Source organism: Astatotilapia calliptera, chromosome 10 (assembly GCF_964374335.1).
Source record: "Astatotilapia calliptera chromosome 10, fAstCal68.1, whole genome shotgun sequence".
In the NCBI taxonomy this organism is placed as follows: Eukaryota; Metazoa; Chordata; class Actinopteri; order Cichliformes; family Cichlidae; genus Astatotilapia; species Astatotilapia calliptera.
In genome coordinates, this window is record NC_137431.1 from 15,901,456 (window position 1) to 15,919,139 (window position 17,684).

Below are 17,684 nucleotides of genomic sequence, written 5' to 3' on the forward strand. Positions count from 1 at the left end.
TATTAGTTGGCATGAATTTGAAGAGTATGGCCTTTTGCACACAGCCTGTAAATGTCAACAACAAAAGGAGTGTGTAAAACATCTATATTGTATTGATGGCAGTATACTGTGTATATTTATACTGGCAGTATGGAAAATGATCATTTGGAAATGCTTAAAATGGAAATGATCATTTACTGTGAGGTGAGGTGTGGTTGGAGTATGGACAGTGGTTGTGCTTTTGTAATGTTGAGGTATGGACAGCTACACACTGAGGCGTCAGTCCTGCCCATATTTTATTCAGTAAAAACTACATTTTCACTGCTTTTATAACCTTTAGTGGGGAGAACATAGCTAGGATTGAATGATTTAACAAATCTTTTGAATCCTTTGTCCTCCACAATGCTAAATGGCTGGGAGTCCTCAATCACCATGCTAACCAGGTCTTCATCTATTGGAGATTGTTCTCCTGAGGAAAGACAATAAAGACAAAGCACAAATATAAATATCACACACGTAACTTATTACAGCTGTATAATATTGTTATATCATTTAGTAACATTACTGCATGCTATATTATCATGGCATTTGATGGCTCACCTGGTCTTGCTCCACAATCGGTGTCCCCCTTATTCTCATGCAAAGCTCTGTAGTGCCTAAGCATGGATGAGGTGTTGTTGTTATATCCCAGCTCCCTGGCACATAGCAAAGACTTCACCTTGTACAAAAGTAAAGCCGCTTAACATAAATTGTATTGCACCATCAGTATTATGAAAATACATCTTCTGTAGAAATTTACATACCTTGTTGGGAGGAATAAGATCAAAATGTTCCCACACAGGGGAGGACATCCTCCTCTTCTTAGCTGGCTCCATTCTCTCCTGACTTTCTCTCCTCACTCTCATAAACCTCCAAACTGTCTCCAAACTCTCACTAACCGCAACTCTCCATCAAACACCCACATTTTGACTGAAGTCTGAGGGGTTTATATCGCTGTCATATCTCGCGGCAAAATTCGAACCACTTCATGAACCAGTCACATGGTACAGCCGGGCAGCGAGGCTTCGGACGTCATCATTTTCAGCTCCTCCCATAAATGAAGCAAGCCTCGATACGCGCATTGCGGAAACGCCCCCTCCATTACTCGACACAAGCTTAGAAGCCTCGATACAGAACGCCACATCACTACGCGTGAGCTCTATGAGTGAAAGTTATCAGGCTGTATTTTGGTTTTTAAGACAGACCCATTTGTTCGGAAGAATTTGAATATTTTCTTTTCTTTTAATTTATTTATTTATTTGTTTAGATATTTATTATTTGTCATTTTGGTCCACACTCCACACCAGTTGGTGGCGGTAATGCACCATTTTGCTGTTTGCCAACCGCCAATAAACCCTATACAGAAGAAGAAGAAGAAGAAGAAGAAGAAGAAGTCGCCTCTGTGTGAAAAGGCTGAGCAGGTAGGTTATTTTCTCATATTTTCGTATTTTAGTTTTCTTAGCGGTTTTCTTTTGAGCATCATGACATTTGACAGAACTCTGTCAAAGTGCTGTCAAAGTTAACAGTTTTGTAAACTGGTAAAGGCTTAACAGACACTTGTTAGAAAAAATAGGACCCATGTTATGAAAATAATGAACACATAAGTAAATATTAGAAAGCGAAAGTGATGAATGCGTGTGTTTCTGTCTCTAGCATGGCGGTGCCTTTTGTGCAGGACTGGGACGTTGTTCAGACTCTGGGAGAAGGAGCCTCTAAAAACCACAAACCAGGCGAGAAATTTGGGTGTAGTGATGGATGCAGACCTAAACTTAGAAAAACACATTAAGACAATAACAAAATCAGCTTACTATCACCTCAAGAATATTTCAAGGATCAAAGATCTGATGTCTCAACAGGACCTGGAAAAACTAGTCCATGCATTCATCTTTAGTAGGCTTGATTACTGTAACAGCATCTTTACAGGTCTACCTAAAAAATCAGTCAGACAACTACAGCTCATTCAGAACTCTGCTGCTCGAGTCCTCACTAAGACCAAAAAAGTGGACCACATCAGTCCAGCTCTGAGGTCTTTACACTGGCTGCCTGTCCGTCAGAGGATAGACTTTAATACAGTAAACAGCTGCATGAAATAAATTGTTAATTAACTGAATCACAGCTTTGTATGCTCTCATTTCCCTTTTCCTTGCATCAGTTAGTGGCATGAACACAGCCTGTTCATGCCAGTTCCAGACTGTGAGAATTAGATAAAAACTGTTACTGTTGTGAAAACCAACTCTAGCCTCAGCTGATCTGGGGACGTTGGTAGCCCTCAGCTCGAGGGTGTCATTTGTTGGGAAAAGTTTGTTAAAGCTAATGCTATTCCAGGCAAGCTGAAAGCAAACATGCAGATAAGAATACAGATGTACAGATGTGTCTGCTTGTTTTGGCTCACCTAAAATGATGTGACATGATGACAGAAGATCCAAAAACCAGCTGAACAGACACCGAAGAGGCAAACTGAAAGCAAACATGTATGAAGTCATACTTCATACTAAAGTAAAATATAAAGAAATGGCACTTGTTATTAATGTTGGTTAGATTCATAAAGATAAACTGGCTGAGACTGACCAGTTTGTTCCTCTGGTTTACAGGTACAAACTGATTGTAAGCAATTTAACACAGACTGAAGTTGTTTTTATTTTATTTTTAATTGTTTTAGATTTGTAGAATTAATTAAAAACGTTAAGCTCTTAGCTAGGTAGAATGATAGCTGAGAACACTGTTTTGAGGATCTTTGTGTGTGCACTTAACTCATTCACACCAACATTGTACGCTTCTTTGGCCATCGGAAGGAAGGACCGACTGTGTACCTTTTCTGGAGTACTGCACCGGGGGAGAGCTGTTTGACCGAATCGGTGAGCCGCAAACACACATTTGACAAGGAAACTGTCATACAAGAAAAACCTTTTGTTTGCTGATTTATTCTTCCAAATGTAACTTTCCTGACTCAGATATGATTAGCATGAATACATGAATTCAACTTAGCTGAAATGCGTCTGGAGTCTTCAGTAATCATTCTTTGCAAATATGTGATTTCAGGCTTACTCTTTCTTCTTTTACGCTCTCTTTAGAGCCCGATGTAGGGATGGCTGAAAAAGATGCTTATACAGGGCCTAGAGTGCAACCAATTTGATCGCAAATGCACTGCTGTGCTTGGGATTGTTGTCCTGTTGCATGACCCAGTTTTGGCTAAGCTTAAGCTGTTGGCCAGATGGCCTCAGATATGCCTCTAGAATACTTTGGTATACACAGAAACCTCAGTGACCGCAAGGTGCCCGGGTCCTGTGGCTGCAGAACAAGCCTGAATCTTTACACCGCCACCACTGTGCTTGACACATGGTCCTGTGTATTATAGTTAAACATAATTACCTTCGTCTCATCTGTCCAAAGAATTCTTCCAGAAATCTTGTGGTGTATTTAGATGCGACTTTGAAAACCTGCCTGTTCTTTTTTCTTTTTTTGAAAAAAAGGCAGGCCTTCGAAACAAGCCCTACTTGTTGAGTCTTTTTCAACTAGAACTTTTTGAAATGATTGTTTAACATTTAGCATGCAAACTGAGTCCTGTAGAGTCTGAGATGTAGCTCTTGGGGCTTTGACACTTGCAGTAAGGATGTAGTTTGTGTTTTGCAGGACTGCATGGAGTCCTTTTGAAAGCTTTCTATTTCATATGACTTTACAACAAACATTGTGACTTGTGCTTTTGAACTTGGACAATGGAAGACATGAAGATCATTTTCAGTCTTTTCCCCAGACTGGTGGAAAGTTGGTTTCAGCTGTCTGTAAATAAGGATTTTTCAAACTGGCTGAACCAATAAACTCACTTGAAAACCTCTACATGGATAAGCAGGGCAAATCACTCTTATTTGGCCATACACAAAAATCCATCAATAAGCTTCAACGTGTCCAGAACTCTGCTCCCCGTATTATTACTAGGACTCCCTCTACCCACCACATCACCCCTATCCTGAAGCAGCTTCACTGACTCCCGGTTAAACTTCGCATTAATTTTAAAATACTCCTTTATACATTTAAGGCTATTCATTCTCTCTCCCCACCATGCCGTTCTGGTTTGGTACAGATCTCCATCCCATCCCAGTGCCTCAGATCCTCCTCTTTTTCTTTTTGTTCCTTCCTTTCGTCTTATCACAATAAGGAGCAGGGCTTTTAGTCGCTCTGCCCCTCGACTTTGGAATTCCCTACCCTCTGACCTCGGAAGTTACAAAAAAGAGCTATAAGAATTATAAACCAATCAAACTATATAGAACCAACTAACATTTTGTTTATTAATCTGAATAGTTGAATATAAAATGGCACAGATAATGTATAAAGCACAAAATAACTTGCTTTGCCCCAGTACTCAGAAGCTGTTCAAAGTCAGAGAGAGTCAATATGACTTAAGGGGAACAGATTTCTTTAAAAAAAACAAGATGAGGACAAATATAAAGCAGAGATGTGTTTCTATTAGAGGAGTTAACCTGTGGAATAGTTATGACAGTGATTTAAAAAGGTGTAGTTCATTTTCCTTGTTTAAAAATATGTTTAAAAATAGAGTATTGGAAAAATATATAAATCAAGAATGAAAAGAGCAAACCCCCCCCCCCCCCCCCCCCAAAAAAAAAAAACCCAAAACAAACTCTTGATTCTTTTGCTTTGATGTAGTTACTTATCTAAGGTGGAAAGTTTTTTTTTTCTTGTTTGTTTTGTTTTTGCTTTGTTTTATTATTTGCTTCGAGCCCTGTGTACAGGAGCTGCATGCAAAAAGATATTTTGTTAAAAGGGTTGGCGTAATAAGCAAATGCTTCAGCCAATACCTTTTGATTAGCCTTGTCTCATGCTTTCTTGCTTTGTGGTAGATCTTTGTTCTGTTTTCACTGAGATATTTGAATGCTAATCAATCAAAATCAAAATCAAAAAACATCACTTCATTCCCTCTTTTTAAGTCAACCCTCAAAACCCACCTGTTTAAGATAGCCTACTCTGTATAACTTCCCATGCTCTTAAACTTGTACAGTGTCCTTGGGTGATTTGAAAGGCGATTTTAAATAAAATGTATTCATTATTATTATTATTATCACAGCACTTAGACACACTGCTTATATTGTTTGTCTGATTGGAACTTGTTAGTGTATATTACCCCTAATATTCATCCATTTGTGTCTGTAAAACAATACTGTTTTTAATGATACCCATAGGTAAACAGATGTAGGCATATAGGGCTTAGATTGTAGCCTATATTCATGTAAAATATCTGTAAAACTTAACTCTATCTATATATCTATATAGTAGGGGTGCAACGATACACAAAATTCACGGTTCGGTTCGATACTTTGGTGTCACGGTTCGATATTTTTTCGATACAAAAAACTGTTCATGCTTTTTTAATTGATCATTTATTAAAATTATAAATATATGTTTTAACTCAAAAGTACAGTTTTTAAATTTAATGTTGCTGAAACAACAAAGTAATAAAAAAATTAATCTATCTGATCGAGAAATCACTCATCTTTGGAAAAGAGAGTTTATTACAGAGAAGTCGCTCTTTCCAAAATAAAAGCTATACTATACGCTTCTTCTGGGGTACACTCTCAGCAGCATATTAAACATATCAGGTCCCCATAAGGAGAATCATGTGCTAACGGCTGTCTAAATGACTCGGGTAAAGTTTGTAGCATGCGTGCTTGTTGTTTTTTTTCTGCTTCCACTTGTCTTTGCACTAGGATGATGTCGGAGTAAATGTGCAGTCATATTCGTTGTGTTCCCATTAGTGCTGTCAGTGTTAATCTGAAATGACGTTAACACCACACTACGGCAAATCTCCGTTAACGAGCTACCGCGGATCGCCCCGTGCATGGGGCTGGACGGCGTCCACACGTTAACGAGCTAACTGCGCTAACACACTAGTTCCCACCCATGTAATTGAGCATTGCGTGGCACATCCAACATACTGTTTTACTTTTGTCCATGACACGCTTACCTTCAGGGTCATACTTCACATGAAGACCAAAATAGTTCCAAAAGCCAGATCTGAATTATGGTGGGGGAGGTTCAATTTGCCATGTTGCAACGAGCTTAGCTTCTGTCTCGCTAGCTTGCTCAGTGGATCTGCGCTTGACAGTGCAGCCTAGGCGGAGGAGTCGAACGCAGATTCACTGAACTCTCAACACAGACAGCATCGTCAGAAGAAAAGTTGATAAAATAAATAAAAAAATTTGTATTGTTCAATACGTATGCGTGCCGAACCGAAAGCACTGTATCGAACGGTTCAATATCGATACGAGTATCGTTGCACCCCTAGAGTATAGATGTATGCATGCAGTCATCCTTCTTGGTCAGTACAGACAAACTGTAACAACTGATACAGAGAAACCCACTGGTCTGAGTCACCTAATGAACAGGTCTAAGAGTACAATGTCCTCAGTGTATGAGTGCACTTTCATCAAATCAAGATGGTCGTGTGTGTTGTGTGTGTGTGTGTTTCCAGGGTGATGGTTTGGAGTTCAAGCGTCTCTTTGTGAAGATCAAACACAAGCTCGTTGACATAATCAGCACTCAAAAGATTTTGGTCCCCATCTAGTGAGCAGATCTTCACACTAATGCTCTCTACCATGGACTGTAGAGAGGCAAACCTGTGTATATATTTACTTGTTTTGTTGATGTTTTTCATGTATTCTGCTGTTGAGTGAGTATGAGTATGTCTACATTGTCGTTTGTGTTTCTGCTATTAAAGACTGATGTGTTCTGATTATGTTTAAACAGTCCAAAGTCTTGAATAAATTATTAAAAGACCAAAGTTGTGCGCAGAGTATTTTGATAAATTCACACTGTAGCTTTGCTGTTATCCATGAAAATCAAGTACACAGTACTGTTAAAGTCTGGAGTTACACCTCATTGCTTTATACTTTGTTAGGTGCTAGTTTGCTAGTCTTACCTTAAGGCTATCACAGCCTAGAATAACTGAAGATCTACACAGACATAAGTGTTATTTATTGAAACATATGCAAACATAAATAGAAATATAGAGAATAAGGCAATTCTAACAAGTCAATATTTGGTATGACCACCTTTATTCTTCAACACAGCCTGAACTCTCAAGGCTAAGTAGTCTTCAGGAATGGTTCTCCAGGCTTCTTGAAGGACATTCAAACCTCTTCCTTATATGTTGGCTGCTTTTTATTCGGATATCTGTCAACATGATTCCCACACTGCTTCAATAATATAAAGATACAGGTCTGGGGAAGCCAATTCGTGTTCCACTGTGTGTTTTTTCTGTTTATGTAAGCTTTTATTATACTGGCAGTGTGTTTGGGATCATTGTCCTTTTGAAAAGTTGTTGCCAATGAGATGGTTTACAGATGATGTTGCATGTTGGATCAAAACAGTAGTACTTTGCTCATCATAATTTCGTCGGTTTTGAAAAGCTCCAACACCACAGGCTGAAATGCTGCTCCAACCATGACAGAGCTTCCATGGTGTTTTACAGATGGCTGTGGACCCCACTTGTACCTCTCTCCTGACCTCCTCTGTATGTATTGATGACAATTTCAGTAAAACATGACAAATTTGGATTCGTGACTCCATAAGAACTGTTACCACTGATTTTCAGTCCAGTTCTTGTGTATTTTGGCATACCTCAGCCTATTCTCCCAGTTTTCTTTCTTTAAGAATGGCTTTTTGACAGCCACGCTTCAGATGACACATTTCTGATCAAGTCTGATGTTTTGGTCCCGTTTCAGGTCTTTGTTGGATTTGTTCATTGACACGACTTTCAGATACTGTTCATTTGCTGTAAATAGCCTTTAGGCCTGCTACTTCTTTTGTCCTCTGCTTGTCCATTTTTTTTTTCACAGATTGAAATAAAGAAAAATGAACAAATAATGTTTTCATGAAAATCTGATATTAACAGGGTGCCCAAAGACATGATTTCAAACTGACTCTTTGCTGTGTTTAATGTCACATGTGACACAACAGTGAACTTTCTTATCAGTGTTAAAACCATTAATGTGGAAATGCTCAGGTACAAGGACTGGACTGAAAATGAGTGAAAAAGCAGCCAATGTCCAAAGAAAAACCCATCAGAAAGCCTGAAGATGTATTATTGTCTCCTTGGAAGCAAAATATGAAGAAATGGGAGATGGCTCAAGGGTTTTGCGTATTTCCTGCTGGATGGGTCGGATATATGACTACGAGCCTGTCGCCTTGACGGTGATGGTGACGCTGACTGGCTCATTATCGTCTCCAGAGGGAGGGGCTTGGCTTGTGGTTGTTAGGGTGGCACTCACAGGTGAAGAAGTGAGGGGTGAAGATGCCCGGGGTAAAGCCATGGCTGGACCTGCAAAACATCAAAGTTCAGCAGATAAGACAGATGTGCATTACGATCTTTAGGCCTGCTGACGGTTGAAACATCTGCTTAGAGATATTCCATCACTTCCATGTGGGCCATCAGCAACGTCCTATATGGGTCTATATGTGTGTTTATAGGTGTATGGTCATTTAGGGTAGCTCATCTTGCCTAGGCTGGATGATCCACCAATCTCCTCTATTCCTCCCTCTGACTTGCTGACCACTTCATCCTCTGGGAAGTTGATGTTTTCCCTTGACTGGCTGTGCTGCCTGGAAGCAGGAAATGTTAAAACGCCATGTCTGTAGCAATAACTGCAAACAGGAAATCATTAATTCTTGGTTTTATAGACATATATCTAGATACTCACCTGCCAAATAACAAGTCATGTAGTCCTGGTGGAAAGAAGACGACATTAACATCACAGTGATTTTAAACAGATCAGCAGGATATTGGTGCTCATGTGCGGTGGACTCACGAGGGTTGTTGTTGCGGTTGCGGATTATGTACATGAGCAGCAGAACCGTAAGAATGGCTGCAAAGAGCATCCCACCAATAGCTGCTCCAATCACAGCAGGGTACACATTGTAGCTTGGTTCAGCTGCAACACATCATAGTTACAGATTGCAAAAAAGTTCATATCTGTCAGAACACTGCAGCTACATCCAGGAGCTCGAGTGGTTCTCAACCCAGGTCAGTGTATGTCATGATTTGAAAACATCACTTTACTATTATCCTGTAAATAAATGTTGCTTAGGTTCTTCTTTAAAAGGAGCTCTGTTGAACAGAACAACGTGGATTCATTCATTCCTTCATACAAGGGTTGAAAACCACTGAACCATCCCACCATGTTACAGTTCTAGTCAGATGTTTACATCTACTCATCGGGGGCATGAATCTCATGATAAATTAAGGGTTTTAATGATTTATTTGAACTGTTCTTTTTTCAGGGTGGAAGGATTGTACAGCATACATCTTTAATGACTAAAAAAACAAGAATTAGGTGCACAATTTTCTTTTTTTCTGTAATCAACAGATGATAGAAATTAGCCTGTGTTAGCCTGTTTCATCTGCAATTTCAACCATGTAGCTGCTGATTAATGATGAAAATAAAGAATTTGGAGGTAGTCCTCCTTCTTCACTATTCCACCCACTTTATGAACTTTATGTGCCAGTGCCATCGGCAGCAACACAGCCCCACAGTGTGATGCTACCACCACCATGCTTGACGTCTGGCACAGTGCTCTTAGCTTTGAAAGTCTCACCTTTACTCCAAACATACCTCTTAGTCATTGTGGTCAAATAGTTACCTTTAGTGTGGACAGTGACTCTGGTGTTCCAGCAGTTTCTAGTTAATGGGAGGCTTGAGCCTTGTTGGTTCCTGGGTTGTTCCTGAACAACATAACCAATTTCCTCTGATCTGAGGGTGACCGTTTGGGTTTTCTTTGCGTCCTTGGCAAAGTGGAGGCACATCAGAATAACTTGTACTTATGCACTCTTGTTTGAACCAATGATCTTAGAATCTGTTTTAGAAATGGCTCTAAGAGACTTTCCGAACTGCAAATCTCTTCACTGAATTTCTTGGACTTTCCTGTTGTTGTGAGTATTAGTCAACCCAGGGAGTGCCCTCAGATGTAATAATTCTTTATTACATCAGTAATAAAGACATATGCTGCACCATCATACAAGCCTATAAAAAGAAAAAATCAAAGAAATTGCTGAAACCCAAAATTACATTCATGCCAATGATGAGTGTATGAAAATCTGACCATAACTGCACAGGTTTCTCTGCAACCTAAATAAAACAAATGGCTTATTCAGAACAGTTTCCTGCAATAATATAATACAAAGTGGCACATTTATCACACAGGATGAATTCGAGGGAAGATCAGGAGGACAGAAAAGAAGAAAGTAACAAGGAAGTGAGGGAAAGGTGTGTAAGCATGAGGTATGTGTCGTTGTTTGCATGTGTTTTTGTTTGACTCTTTCACCTGAGTGGATAACAAAAACAAAAAAACACCACAGTTAGACACATTAATCATAACACAACATTAAAGATTGTATCTCATAATTAGCAATGCTGCTTGAAAGAATCTTTTATATTCCTGTATAAAAATAACCTGAAGCATCATCTGATTTTAACGCGAGTGTAAAAAAAGACAACACAGTTAAGCAAATGACACAAAAATATTATCTACCACCTAGGCAGATCCTAATGAACAGACAGTACACAAATAATGGGAATAATAAGTCTTTGTTTTACTCCATCGAAGTGGTTGAACATCAACGCAAGGTGTGCAATAACGCCCTCTTTCACATTCATGAGTAAATAAGCAATCATGGTGTGCTTGGCTGTTCAAAAAGAACTCTGTCCAGAGCACATAAGAGTCCTGTTGGTGTGATATTTGGCCCACTGTGTGAGAACAAAATAGATGCTTAATAGATGGTTTAACTGTATTTTAATTGTATTTTAATTGTAAATTGCGTGTTTGGAGAAAAGAGATCACTTCGTTCCCGCCTGTTATGAGAAAGTTGCAGCAAGATGAGGATCCTGTTCGATCACAAATTGATTTAATGCTAGTTTTTTTTTAACGGGTAAAGTAAAAGTCCCAATTTTAAGCCAATTTCTTGTATGCCAGACCGATGTTTAAGGTGCAGTTACTTCTGCATAATGTTAGGTCTGTATAGAAAGCAATGTTTCACATACCTTTGTCAGTCACAGTTGGATTGGATCGTCTTCCTCAGTAAAGAACTGATCATTAATATGTTTGTATCATTTGTTTAATTGGGGTCTTATCTACTTTTAGAGCTCATCGTGATCATGTTTTATGTCATGTTAATGGAGAAGTTTGAAACTGAACACACCGTTCAGAACAGTTATTATTACATCTATATGCATCATCTATATTACATATTATATATTACATGTTATATTACATCATCTTTGTGATTTTGCCTCTTTTTATTTGAGCTTAACAAGCTGAAAATGCCCATCTCTTTGCTAAAAGTCTCATATGTCTCACATTTCCTGTACCGGTAAGATGCGAAACTGGTAGGTAACCGTTGGCGTCAGGCTCCTCACTGTATAAATCCTGACAGCTGGATCCTGGAGGATGTTACGGTACCAGACTAGGGGACCAACTTTCTCCTCATTCCCACTTCCTTTCCTTTGTGGTCGCTCAGACATCCACCGGTGCTCCAGGAAGAAACCTGTCCAACCTCCTGCTTCCTGGTTCTCCACCACCCACTCCAGCTCCACCTCATTACGCTGTTGACTGGTGTACATCACTCTGACCAGGGTTGCATTGGGTGGCATGGGGTTCTCTACAGAGATAACACAAACAGAAATATCCCCATCTGTATGACTTCTGACCACTTGTAGCTTTTTATATAGCTCATCAACTTTCATGCTGACTGTAACTTTATTGGCAGTAATTGTACAAACATCAGAGGTGTTATAGTATTCTGATCTTACACTCAGCAAGAAAGTAATTTAGAATTAAATAAAGATTGTGTGGATTTAGAGAAAATCCCAAATAAATTCCACCTTTTGCTCCCAGTTACCATGAGATTCATGCCCACTGTGTGTGTATGTCACCATAACCTCGTGACATTGCTGTCTTTAGTATTCTTGCATTTAGTATTTGCCTTTATTTTGTATCCTCACCGTCGGACAATCAGCTTGAAGCAGCAGACGCCTGTCACTGTCAGCAGCAGCAGTATGAGGGGGATGGTGGGAATGACGATGTAAACCAAATTCAGAACTAAATAAAAGACAGACAACAAAGATACAGATTTAGTAATTGTCGTGTCTAAATTTGTCTGATTTTTTTCACAAATGATTGAAATGTTTATCATCGTGACCTGTTTGGTTGTGGTTGTGATCATTTGGATTCCACGGCACCACGGGTGAAGGGAAGACATCTGTAATGAAAGCTATCAGTCTCTAAACATTCAAAATGTCAACATCAGCCTAAAAGCTAATATAAATATTTTTTTTTACCTGTTTGAGTGGAGTTAGGTGAAGGAGAAGGTTCCAGTGACTCCTCTGGGGAGTAGTGATGGGATTTCTGGCTCTTTTTAGAGATCCGGATCTTTCGGCTTGGCTCACTAAAAAGAGCTCTTTCGGCTCCGAACCGGCTCTTCAGGTTTTTTTGTTGCTTTCATTAAGTTATTATTAACAATAATATAAAATTATGCACAAAAGGAATTACTAATGTAAAAAAAAGTGGTTTTATTTATGTATGTTTATATACAAATATATGTGGTGGCCCCTAGAGACAAAACACGTACAAACTCCAAAACACATTCCTAGTGTTAACTGAACTTCCAAAACAGAGCTATCAAGATCACTTAAATTACACAATTGAAAGTATATGTGTATTGTTTGTGTATTTATACACAGGCACTCATATATATTCAAATAATTTAAAAAAAAAGTTCATTTACCTGTTACTACCACACACCAAATCCGGTGGTTGGTACTTGCTGGCTTGTGTAGCCACTAGGTAACAAAACCTCAACGCTGCACCGAGCATCCTGGAGCACTTCTGTTGTGTTTTGTGCGTGTTTTGGAGTTTTTACGTGCTTCAGAGTTCGTACGTGTTTTGAAGTTTGTACGTGCTTTGTCTCTAGGGGCCACAGTAAATATACTTTTATTTATTCACTCCACATAAAATGTAATAAATAAATCATATAATACAAAAACCAATTATTCACATTTAAACTTTTAACTATTTAAACTTTCAGCTTTTTCCTTTTAAACAAATTTAACGTGAAACAACACAAAACGCTGCAAATCACAACACAATTAAATATAAATTAAAATATGAAAACAAAAAGAACATGCACATTCTCTGTCATATGGGCCTGCATGAATAAACTTTCTGAATCCTTTATCATCTGCAACTGAAAATAGTTGTGGATGATCACTATACCTTTCTGATGTGACATTGTTGTCCCTGGCTCTCTCTCTCTCCCTCCCTCCTGCTCTGTTCTTGTGCTACTGCAAGTGTAACTACCGCCCTTCCCCCCTCTGCCCAACGCAAAGCACAAGGCTCGCCTGCAGAGTGAAGCGAAAAAAGTGCGAGACAGTCGTGTCCAAGTTCATGGGCTGCATCCTCCTGAGGACCCGGCCTTCGCGGTCTACTTGGGCCGGGTCCTCAGAAGGTCGGGTAGGCCAGAAGTAAACGGCTGGGGAAATTGGACGGTCTAGCCTTCTGATTAGCGTCACCACTGTCTCGGTGGAGTTTAATAAATTCCGCCGTCTGCTCCTTGCTATCTAAAATATAACAGGACACTGGCGTAAATTCTCGACTAACTCATACTTCTGTTTAATCAGTTTTCTGTTTGACGTTTAGTCAGCTGTGTAAAAACCAAGGAGGAACCCACCCGGGGGATTAATAAAGTTTTATTTTATCTAATCTAATAACTTTAATCTCAGCCAAACCGATTGACTCACGAACAAACAAAACACTGAAAAAAGCCCAACAATAACATTTTTAGGTTGTCTAAGTGACTTATATATTACGTTTAACCTGAGTGTCGAAAGTCCGTGGTGATCTGAAAATGATGTACCGGGAGTTGTGCCATTCTCGGCGGCTTCAGTGACCCTGGAGCTCCCGACTAGCTATCGAGCTGGTGGGTAGCAGACGTCTCCGAAAACGTCGAAGCACTTTTGCAAATATGCGATATCCTGATAAACCGAGCAGATATTTGATGTTTACACAGCTACTTTCTCGCCTGACAATATGTTAAAAGTTTATTTTGTGACCCAGAAAGATTAGTAAGAGTAATTTTAAAACTTAGTAGCGGCCGCCATTGTTGGAAACTGGAGTTTGGCTGGGCCGCGCTATGAATTCTGGGATATGGTAGGCCACGAAGGACACACCCAACCCATCCTCCAAATTCGGGGAAAAGGAGGACGCATTTGTCGGCTGCATTCGGAGGAGTCTACGAATTTGGACAGCCTTCGGCGCGTCGCTGTGACGTAATCAGTCTACAAATGCGGCCTCAGGAGGATGCAGCCCATGAATTTGGACACGACCAGAGAGGGTGAGAGAAAGAAAAAGAAAACCCCACGGCAAGCGATAAGGAGCCGGCTCGCGTCGTTCACGTCAAAGATCCGGCTCTAAGAGCCATTTCGTTCGCGAACGACACATCATTACTGGGGAGAAAAAAAAATGAATTCAGCAGTAACAACAATTTCAAGTCAAACAAAAATTAAATGACCTCTGAGTAATACCTGCAGTGTATTTGCAGATGAAGTTGTTCTTGGTTTCACAATTGTCGTCGTTCCACTGGAACATGTAGAGCCCCCCTATACCAGGAGGAGCGGACGGTTGGTGATACATTACAACGCACACCTCATAACCACACGATGGCTCATCCCAGTGCCAGTTCCTATACAGACGCACACAAAGCAACCATATTTTTGGCATCACTGGAGAAAAAAAAATCTATAATGACTTTTCAAGGTATTGTAAAGTAACTTGAGAGGTAACTAGTGTCCCTTTGACCTCGTCGAGCTCTGCTGATCCGCTGCTGATTGTTTAACACCAGATATGAGCACATAGGAGTATTATAACGAACAAAAATGAAATAAAACGTGACAATGTGATAAAGCGACAAAGTGTTTGAAGTCTGACTTTTTTAAAGACTGAGTAATGGATGCTTTAACTAATTAATCATTTTTTTTAGTCGCAATGAAGGAAAGAAATAAAAGATATTTTAGTGTTTTGCTTATTAAGCTGTACACTATTTAAAGCTGGCATCAAAAGGTTTCAAGTTAAAAATAATTGTTGAATATGTTACAGCAAAACTTAATTGCAAGATTTTGTGCTGTACTACACTACAGACCTAAAACAATATCAGTTGTACTGCAAAAAAGGGAGCATTTAACCTTTTTCATGTGAATCCTTGAAATAAAGATTTTTTGTCCTGTTTTTTTTTCCTCTTCTTTTTCTACCAAGCTGGTTTTGACAACGGCAAGGCCAATTATATTTATATAGCACATTTCATTACAGGTAAACTCAACAAGTTTAACACAAAAATGAAAAACATAAGTAGGTCTGAAATAACAAAAGGTAGCATTGACACTAACACATTTAAGTCTTTGAGCAGATCAGACAAATGAGAAAAACCTGTCTTCTCACACAGACTATAAAGAGATGGACGCAGCCACTCAATCAGCTGATTAGTGAAGTCGTGTTAAGAAGCCATGAGTGTTTGCACCACCACAATTTTTGGTCATTTAAATTCAAATGTGCAGGGGAGGTACACACACTTATTCTCTAATGACGCAAAAAACGAACATAGCTTCACGTTTGTCGTAACTTCATGTTTTATTTAACACTATCCAAAACTGCCGATTTAGTCATGCATGAAGTATTTTCTGAGGACACAAAGTCAGCTAGAGGCTGTTTACTCATAGATTTCTATGCAAGTATTAATAAGATGGTTCAACCCCTACATGCCGTTAAAAAGAATTCAGCTAAAATCTCTACAAGCTACATCCATCTTTTATACAGTCTATGTTTTCTCATCTGGTGGAGTTTTTTTGTTTTTTTTTTACATCTCTGCTTTAAAATGAACTTTTCACAAACTGACTCTGTTCCGACCTAAATGTGGACTTGCTACCATCCAGCCAGTAATACTGGGAAGAGCAGTCCAAGTTGCTATCCTCGCCTCCATGGTTTCGGCGGAGACCTATCCAGAAGTCTCCATCAGTTGGGCGGAGCTCTGTGATGAGCTGCTCTATGATCTTCTGCTCGGACTCAGACTCTACGCTCAGGAGCTGCCCCCCATCCCGTCTGCAGGCGCGTTCTGCCTCCACGAAGTTCAGCTTACGGCGGAGCTCGGAGAAGTAGGCCAGCTTATAGCATGGCTTCCCTTTTCCTGCCTTGCACACGCGCTGGCCTATAACACACACACACACACAACACTGTTCATGCTGGATATAAACTGACAAATAAATTACTTTGTAATAGTAAATATAGGAAAACTACAAAAATACACTTAGTTATTCGTCTTTATAGTGTTTCAGTTTCAGTAGAAGTACAGTGCTTACCTCTGGCTTCAAATATATCTGCTTCAGGAGCCCAAAGTTCAGCACACAATCAGATATTCAGCACATGAGGAAGCAAAAATAGATCCACACTTAAATCAAGCAGACGTATCTTTGCAGCATTTTTGTGTGTGAGTGCGTCTTACCTGTTATGAGGCTTGTGGCTGTAGATGGATCAAAGCAGAAAAGCAGCAGGTGATAAAGGATTGTCCGCAGATCCATCTTTGTTGTCTTTTCTCTAACCACAAAATCTTGTATTACAGTTTAGTCTTTTTCATTCTGCTGTCCATTCATGTGCCAGGTCATCAGAAGTGCTCATGTGAAAGCAGATAACGGCCACCTATACCAAAGGAGGTGAGCTTCAGCTTTAGGTGTAAGAAAATGCTATAAAAAGAGGCTAAAATTAAAAAAAATAAAGCTTAAGAAGTACGAGAGCGTCTCGGCTCCAGTTCTTTCTGCTGAAAAAGGGGAGTGTGTGAGACAGGAGGAGGAGCAGGGAGAAGAGGAGGAAGGGCTGCATGTTTGGGAGGGGGCTGTAATCTGTTAAGAGCAGTCTTAATGATTGGGAGAAGAGGCTGCATCGATCGCAAGACATCTAATCATGCAAGTGCTTCTCATCGTAAATGCTGACAAGAGGCAGATTTCACTCCTTCCTTTATTACTTAAGCTTCGGATATTATCATTACAAAAGTGTTACATGAAAATGATCCCCTCTAACTCAATCAGGGATATTTTAAGATATTCTCTCAAGTCCACTTCGCAGCATTCTTGCTGATTGTTTCTCGTTACAAAGCAAGACAGAGCCAAACACAGCAGACACGTACAACCAGCAGGCAAGCCCTACAACACATTATGCCTTTATTATTAAAATCTCTTTTATCAGGTCTTATCTGTGTACTGGTGAGACTGAAGTGTACTGCTCAGGGAATATCAACAACCTCACAACTGTTTTCAAGATTTAATGAGGCATGGTAAGCAAAGTCAACCCCACCCCCCAAATAACCCCTGTAATCATGAAGGAAAGCATCTTTCATTATAATTAAGACCATTTAATGTCTTTAAGTAGTCTTTAAAAAAATAGTAATGTAAGTTCAGGACTCAGGGAGTAGTTCTCTTTTCTGACAGTGATTTTACATATCAACAAAGAGCCAGCATTTCTGCAGCAGTGTGCATAGACTGTATGAACCAGGAAAAAAACAGGGACATAGAAAAAGTTTGGGCTGCTAAAGCCCACTAGCTAACACTTTAACTCCTTTAAAGTAA

General features: G+C 39.6%; 1 protein-coding gene and 2 long non-coding RNA genes across 4 annotated transcripts; 1 reads left to right on the forward strand and 2 right to left on the reverse strand.

The window, feature by feature from the left end:
* Window positions 1–258: 258 nt before the first annotated feature.
* On the reverse strand, window positions 259–1,072 carry LOC145431405 (uncharacterized). Its single transcript, XR_013911712.1, has 3 exons — window positions 783–1,072; window positions 580–697; window positions 259–448 (listed from the first exon to the last, which is right to left on the reverse strand). It is a non-coding gene; the product is annotated as an uncharacterized LOC145431405 (long non-coding RNA).
* A 21-nt stretch (window positions 1,073–1,093) lies between these two features.
* Window positions 1,094–6,808, forward strand: LOC145431404 (uncharacterized). The gene is made up of 3 exons (XR_013911711.1): window positions 1,094–1,439; window positions 1,672–2,873; window positions 6,500–6,808. It is a non-coding gene; the product is annotated as an uncharacterized LOC145431404 (long non-coding RNA).
* Window positions 6,809–6,981: 173 nt separating this feature from the next.
* Window positions 6,982–16,893, reverse strand: LOC145431403 (layilin-like). Of its 2 annotated transcripts, none has more exons than XM_080307095.1 (8): window positions 16,568–16,893; window positions 16,425–16,442; window positions 15,976–16,273; window positions 14,601–14,758; window positions 8,835–8,957; window positions 8,727–8,751; window positions 8,528–8,628; window positions 6,982–8,347 (listed from the first exon to the last, which is right to left on the reverse strand). In XM_080307095.1, exons 1-8 carry the CDS (start codon window positions 16,641–16,643, stop codon window positions 8,199–8,201), a joined length of 948 nt encoding a protein of 315 aa, XP_080163221.1. In that variant the 5' UTR covers window positions 16,644–16,893; the 3' UTR covers window positions 6,982–8,198. The 2 variants fall into 2 exon arrangements, with proteins under 2 accessions (XP_080163221.1, XP_080163220.1); XM_080307094.1 differs by having other exon boundaries at window positions 16,425–16,445.
* Window positions 16,894–17,684: the final 791 nt, after the last annotated feature.